This window comes from Salmo salar, chromosome ssa25, assembly GCF_905237065.1.
Source record: "Salmo salar chromosome ssa25, Ssal_v3.1, whole genome shotgun sequence".
Classification (NCBI taxonomy): Eukaryota; Metazoa; Chordata; class Actinopteri; order Salmoniformes; family Salmonidae; genus Salmo; species Salmo salar.
In genome coordinates this window covers 20,576,439-20,583,497 of record NC_059466.1, presented here as the reverse complement: position 1 = coordinate 20,583,497, position 7,059 = coordinate 20,576,439, and the positions used below count along the sequence as shown (strand labels likewise).

Here is a 7,059-nt window from a genome sequence, read left to right as displayed (position 1 = left end):
CCTCAAATCATTTTCATATTAGGTTATATAATAATCTTCTACCATTACCCCTTCGTCCCGGCCCTTCTCCAGCCCTGCTACAGCCTCTGTGAAGACCACCTCGCCTTTCTCCCAACTCTCCTCTGCTACAGCCTCTGTGAAGACCACCACTCTGCTGTTTGTAATGGGCACCGCCAGCTCTCCTCTGATATAGCCTCTGTGAAGACCACCACTCTGCTGTTTGTAATGGGCACCGCCAGCTCTCCTCTGATATAGCCTCTGTGAAGACCACCACTCTGCTGTTTGTAATGGGCACCGCCAGCTCTCCTCTGATATAGCCTCTGTGAAGACCACCACTCTGCTGTTTGTAATGGGCACCGCCAGCTCTCCTCTGATATAGCCTCTGTGAAGACCACCACTCTGCTGTTTGTAATGGGCACCGCCAGCTCTCCTCTGATATAGCCTCTGTGAAGACCACCACTCTGCTGTTTGTAATGGGCACCGCCAGCTCTCCTCTGATATAGCCTCTGTGAAGACCACCACTCTGCTGTTTGTAATGGGCACCGCCAGCTCTCCTCTGATATAGCCTCTAAGAGGAACATCAGTACATAACACGCTGTCATTTCTTAACTAATATTGTTATTAAAACTATGTGTCAGTGTTTTGGTTTTATTAAGATATTGTGAGTAATCATGCTAATCTATTTTTGTCTTGTTTTGCATTCAGGTGTCTTTGTCATTCTCAGGAGAGCTGATTGGTGTGTGGACAACCTGCTCAGGCAGACTGGGAAGGCCATACAGGACATGGACCTGACTCAGAGGAGACTGATATTCAGGACTATTCAATGGACCCCACAGTTGCTAGTCTTCTGGATGGCTTCAGTAACACCACCACTGCTGACTTCTCTGCAGCCCGGCCCACCCAAACTGCTCCCACTACAGTCCAACCTGCTTCCTCCAGTGTCAAGTCTGCTGCCACCAATACCTGGCCTGCTTCACCCACAGCCCAGTCTGCTGCCAGCCATGCAAAAAAACTTGAATGGCAACGCGTCACTAGTTTCCAAATAGACCCTGCTGGAAGTTTCCATGTAGACCCTGCTATACTCCAGCCCTTTTTATCTTCTTTCTAAAATTAGGGTCATCGAGTAAATCAGATTGAGCGTTAGCCCACGGTTGTTCTTGTGTGTCACAAACCACTACCTTCCTTCCCACTGGGCACACCTGGCTAAAATCAATGTTGTTCCCACGTCATTTCAATGAAACTACGTTGAACCAACGTGGAATAGACATTGAATTGACATCTGTGCCCAGTGGAATGTGATGTATTTATACTTATTTCCCTCATTAAAATGCAAATCATTTTATAATATTTTTTTCATGCATTTTTCAGTTGTTTTTTGTTGTTATTCTGTCTCTCACTGTTCAAATAAACCTACCGTTAAAATTATAGACTGATCATTTCTTTGTCAGTGGGCAAACGTACAAAATCAGCAGGGGATCAATTACTTTTTTCCCTCACTGTATATCAGGTAATATGCAGTCCACAAGAAACTGCAACAGATAACTGAATATTTAAGATACTAATTGCAAGATACTAATTGTATAGTACAGTAATAAATCAACCTCATTAGAACAACACTTCTACATGTTATGATTATGCTACCATAATTGTTTTATTAACTTAGGTGATCTTAAATTCACCAATGTGAAAAATAACACTTTTGGAGACTATAGTGGTTGTTTAGAAATGTTATTTCTGCCCGAGGCGGGATCGATCTGGGGACCTTAGGGTCCACTCTTCCCCTTCCTCTCCCCCCCCCCCTTAACTTATTATTGTTCCCCAGCTTTGGCGCTTGCAACACCAGGATAGTGGGTTTGATTCCCGGGACCACCCGTATGTAAGAATGTACGCATGCATGACTGTAAGTCGTTTTGGATAAAAGCGTCTGCTAAATGGCATATAATATATTATTATTATATGAATTAGTTTTTCCTGACCATGTGTAAAGCTGAGACTGAACCTAGGGACCTATAGGAAGTGATGTCAAGTGGATGTAGTTCCTTTTTCTGCAGGTGTGTGTTGATCATTCAGGCTGCATTTTAATAGCTAAGCAGACGAGTTTCATGCCACTTCATTCCTTTGCTGGAATAGGCCCTTAGGGTAAACACATACACTATACAGGGACCCATGAATACACACACATACCCTCTCCAAGACAATCCCCACCCTTCATTTGTCCCTACATTGACTCTTTAGCTATTTGTTTGACCCACGGTGCATATACATATACAACCTGCTGGCTGCATCCATGTATTATGTGAAATCCTGTATTAGGAGTACACTACAGTAGGGTCTTGCAGCCATCATCTGGGTCACATTTCCCCACATACTACTCAAAAGGTTGTATTCATCCCACAGTATACATCTAGAGTATGGCATATTTGGTGTGTGTTATCATACTTGATTTTTTTCACCGTCATACTTTTCCTTGAAGTGCAGGTGCGTTATGTCTCCAAATGCCACCTGTCCCTCAACATCCGGTGGGCTACATCTTGGTCCATAAATTAACTGATTTGGTCAATATTGCCGCCCACAACTCAGGTCCTGATTGGCACAAAAGGTACAAGGGGCGAGGCGTTGAAGTGCGAGTAGGCGTGGTAAAACTATCCAAACAGTCCTGGGCAATGAAACCGAGTGCTGGAGGACTGGCGCTCTGGATGAGGTGGGCGTTCTGTGCGTTCTGTAGCGGGACGAGAGTGGTCTCCTGAGTTATTTCGGCTCGAGCGCAGTGAGATGTGTAGCGCAACACAGTGATACCTGCTAATATCATTGGATACAAATTTGGAAAACAAGTGCTTTAGTTTGGAATAAACGTCTTTGTGGTTATCCAAGTGATCGGACAAAGGAAAGCGTAACGAGTTTCCCAAACTTTGGATAGAGAGCAGTGTAAACCTGTTTTCTACCTCTACATTAGGACCCCGAGAACGGCTGCATAAAGAGTGGATTCTGTTTTTATTGGATTTTAATCAGGACTTCAAATTAAACACATTATTTTACTAACATTTCTTCAAACATTTTTGCTTCCAACTCTTTTTATTGAATAGAGAGCCGCTGTGACCGAGGCACGGGTGACTTCACCTGTCATGCGGAATACAAACTGTAGGAATAGGAAATCGTTTCCGGATTAAGCCTGCGGTTACAGTTGTTACATTTATTGGCGCGTGACCTAACTGCAAGTAAAGGGGAAATTCATTTTCAACTCATGTAATTGTAAAGCTTGGTGAATGATTTACAATTCGACCCCCTTAGACCCTCGACTTGGTGCTTTAGTCCATCTTTCGAAATCCTCACATGTTTAATTGATTCGTTGGATAAAACAACAGTGAACGTTTATTTAGATTTTTTCCCGGACCTTTACAGCATTTCTAAAATCACCATGGTTCATTCGAAAGGTGCTCATGCTGTTGGAACAGAAACGTGTGGTCTGGAATGAAACTTGGTGATTTATAGAACAGAGGACTCTGGGCATGCTGCTGGAGCAATTACTCTCTCCTGGGATTTCATATTTCCGAGATGCAGTCATAAATTAAAGGAAGGACTGAGCTGAGAAAATACTCTAGTCCACAGCACACAGTGCAATTTTTCTACCTATATTTCTTTCTGGAAATATCCCACTTTCCAATGGCGACCACAGTAAAACCCCCGCTATGCGGTGTCGTCCGTTGGCTGCTCGCGCTGCTCCTCTCCCAGCTGCCCCGGCTCGCGCAAACTGCCTCCAAGGATATAGTGTGTGAGCCCATCACGGTGCCCATGTGTAAGGGCATCGGATACAACCTCACCTACATGCCCAACCAGTTCAACCACGACACCCAGGAGGAGGTGGGCTTGGAGGTCCATCAGTTCTGGCCTTTGGTCCGCATCCACTGCTCCCCAGACCTACTCTTCTTCCTGTGTTCCATGTACACCCCTATCTGTCTGCAGGACTACAAGAAGCCCCTGCCCCCTTGCCGCTCTGTGTGTGAGCGGGCCAAGCGAGGCTGCTCCCCCCTCATGATCCAGTATGGTTTTGAGTGGCCAGAGAGGATGAGCTGTGAGCAGCTGCCTCAGCTGGGAGACGAGACTCTGTGTATGGACCAGAACAGTAGCGAGACCACCACCCTTTCCCCTCCCTTGCCCAAACCCACCCCCAAAGGCACCCGCCGCAGGCAGCCCGCCCCCAAGCCCCCCGTCCCCCAGGAGTGTGACCGGGACTGCCGCTGTCGGGACCCTCTGGTGCCCATCAAGAAAGACGCCCACCCCTTATACAACCGTGTCCACACTGGCCCTGTGGATAACTGTGCCCAGCCCTGCCACCACCCTTACTTCTCCCAGGACGAACGCACCTTCACAACTTTCTGGATCGGCCTGTGGTCCGTCCTGTGCTTCGTCTCCACCCTGACCACCGTTGCCACCTTCCTCATCGACATGGAGCGCTTCCAGTACCCTGAGAGACCCATCATCTTCTTGGCTGCCTGCTACCTTTTTGTCTCCCTGGGCTATATTATACGACTAGTGGCGGGTCACGAGAGGGTGGCGTGCGCTGGGAGTGGAGACCAGCAGCACATCCTGTATGACACCACTGGCCCACCCCTGTGTACCCTGGTCTTCCTGCTCATCTACTTCTTCAGCATGGCCAGCTCCATCTGGTGGGTGGTGCTCTCCCTCACCTGGTTCCTGGCCGCGGGCATGAAGTGGGGCAACGAGGCGATCGCTGGTTACTCCCAGTACTTTCACCTGGCTGCCTGGCTGATCCCCAGCGTCAAGTCCATCGTGGTCCTCGCTCTGAGCTCTGTGGACGGAGACCCAGTGGCGGGGATCTGCTACGTGGGGAACCAGAGTCTGGAGAGCCTGTGGGGATTTGTGTTAGCTCCCCTGGTGGTCTACCTCTTCACCGGCTCCCTGTTCCTCCTAGCGGGCTTTGTGTCTCTGTTCCGCATCCGCAGCATCATCAAACAGGGAGGGACCAAGACAGACAAACTGGAGAAGCTGATGATCAGGATTGGATTGTTCACGGTGCTTTACACAGTTCCTGCTACTATAGTAGTAGCCTGCCTGGTGTACGAGCAGCACTACAGGCCTGGTTGGGACCGGGCTCTATCCTGCTCCTGTCAGGCTGAGAGACAGAGGCTGGGCCTGGGGCCCGACTACGCCGTCTTCATGTTGAAATACTTCATGTGTCTGGTGGTGGGGATTACGTCTGGCGTGTGGATCTGGTCCGGAAAGACCCTGGAGTCGTGGAGGAGGTTCACCGCTCGCTGCTGCCTCTGCTGGGCCTCCAAGCCCACCACACCCCCCTCCATGTACAGAGAGGCCAGTACGGCCCTCACAGGACACCCCAGTGCGGCCCTGCCACCAGGGTCCTACCACAAACCTGCCCTGCCCTCACACGTGTGAACGGGACCCTAGAGGGTAGAGGGGCCACGAATGCACGTGTCCAGTGATAGCCCCCCTGTCCTATGTGTGACTGTGAACGTGTCTCACCTGGACATTGGACAAGATGGTGACTGTGATAAAACACCATACAGCTCTCTGGAAGGAAAAGGGACAGAGGAAAAGGAGATAACCAAGTAATTCCACAGGTTCTGAATACAACATTTATCGACCAACCAGCCTCACTAGCTCTTCTTCTTGGAACATGAAGAACAGACACAAATGTGTTTTAACAGGAAAGAAATGGGACGTTTGTATCAAATGAACTCTGTGGTACTTCTGATGCGCCTTGCTGCTTTGGTAAAGTACCACTACTTCAAAAGAGCCACTAGAACATTCTCTGAGAGGGGGAAAATGGAGATGTGTTTTATGTGTGTTTTTATGTGTATAAACCAGTACTCCTGTCGATCTATCTGGACCATTAGAGATGACTCACTATTTATTCCTGTATACAGTACCAGTCAAACATTTGGACACCTACTCATTCAAGGGGTTTTCTTTGTTTTTACTATTTTCTACATTGTAGAATAATAGTGATGACATCAAAACTATGAAATAACACATATGGAATCATGTAGTAACCAAAAATGTGTTAAACAACTCAAAATATATTTTAGATTTTAGATTCTTCAACCACCCTTTGCCTTAATGACAGCTTTGCACACTCTTGGCATTCTCTCAATCAGCTTCCCCTGGAATGCTTTTCCAACAGTCTTGAAGGAGTTCCCACATATGCTGAGCTCTTGTTGGCTGCTTTTTCTTCACTCTGCGGTCCAACTCATCCCAAACCATCTCAATTGGGTTGAGGTCGGGGGGTTGTGGAGGCCAGGTCATCTGATGCAACACTCCAACACTCTCCTTCTTGTCAAATAGCCCTTACACAGCCTGGAGGTGTGTTGGGTCATTGTCCTGTTGAAAAACAAATGATAGTCCCACTAAGTGCAAACCAGATGGGATGGCGTATCGCTGCAGAATGCTGTGGTAGCAATGCTGGTTAAGTGTGCCTTGAATTCGAAATAAATCAGACAGTGTCACCAGCAAAGCACTCCCATCCCATCACACCTCCTCCGCCATGTTTCACGGTGGGAACCACACATGTGGAGATCATCCGTTCACCTACTCTGTGTCTCACAAAGACACGGTGGTTGGAACCAAATATCTCAAATTTGGGCTCATCAGACTAAAGGACAGATTTCCACCGGTCTAATGTGCATTGCTCGTGTTTCTTGGCCCAAGCAAGTCTCTTCTTGTTGGTGTCCTTTAGTAGTGGTTTATATGCACCAATTCGACCATGAAGGCCTGATTCACGCAGTCTCTTCTGAACAGTTGATGTTGAGATGTGTCTGTTACTTGAACTCTGTGAAGCATTTATTTGGGCTGCAATTTCTGAGGCTGGTAACTCTAATGAACTCATCCTCTGAGATAGAGGTAACTCTGGGTCTTCCTTTCCTGTGGCGGTCCTCATGAGAGCCAGTTTCATCATAGTGCTTGATGGTTTTTGCGACTGCACTTGAAGAAACTTTAAAAGTTCTTGAAATTTCCTGGATTGACTGACCTTCATTTCTTAAAGTAATGATAAACTGTCATTTCTCTTTTCTTATTTGAGCTGTT

At 47.4% G+C, this 7,059-nt stretch overlaps 1 protein-coding gene across 1 annotated transcript; it reads left to right on the top strand.

Annotated features, from left to right (window-relative positions):
- The first annotated feature begins 2,669 nt into the window (after positions 1 to 2,669).
- LOC106586337 (frizzled-5) lies at positions 2,670 to 6,020 on the top strand. Its single transcript, XM_014173518.2, has one exon. The coding sequence runs from the start codon at positions 3,661 to 3,663 to the stop codon at positions 5,410 to 5,412; it is 1,752 nt and encodes a 583-aa protein (XP_014028993.1). The 5' UTR covers positions 2,670 to 3,660; the 3' UTR covers positions 5,413 to 6,020.
- The last annotated feature ends 1,039 nt before the right edge of the window (positions 6,021 to 7,059 follow it).

Bases quoted from the DNA above. Each gene is read 5' to 3' on its own strand.
- LOC106586337 (XM_014173518.2), top strand. From the start codon at position 3,661: ATGGCGACCACAGTAAAACCCCCGCTATGCGGTGTCGTCCGTTGGCTG.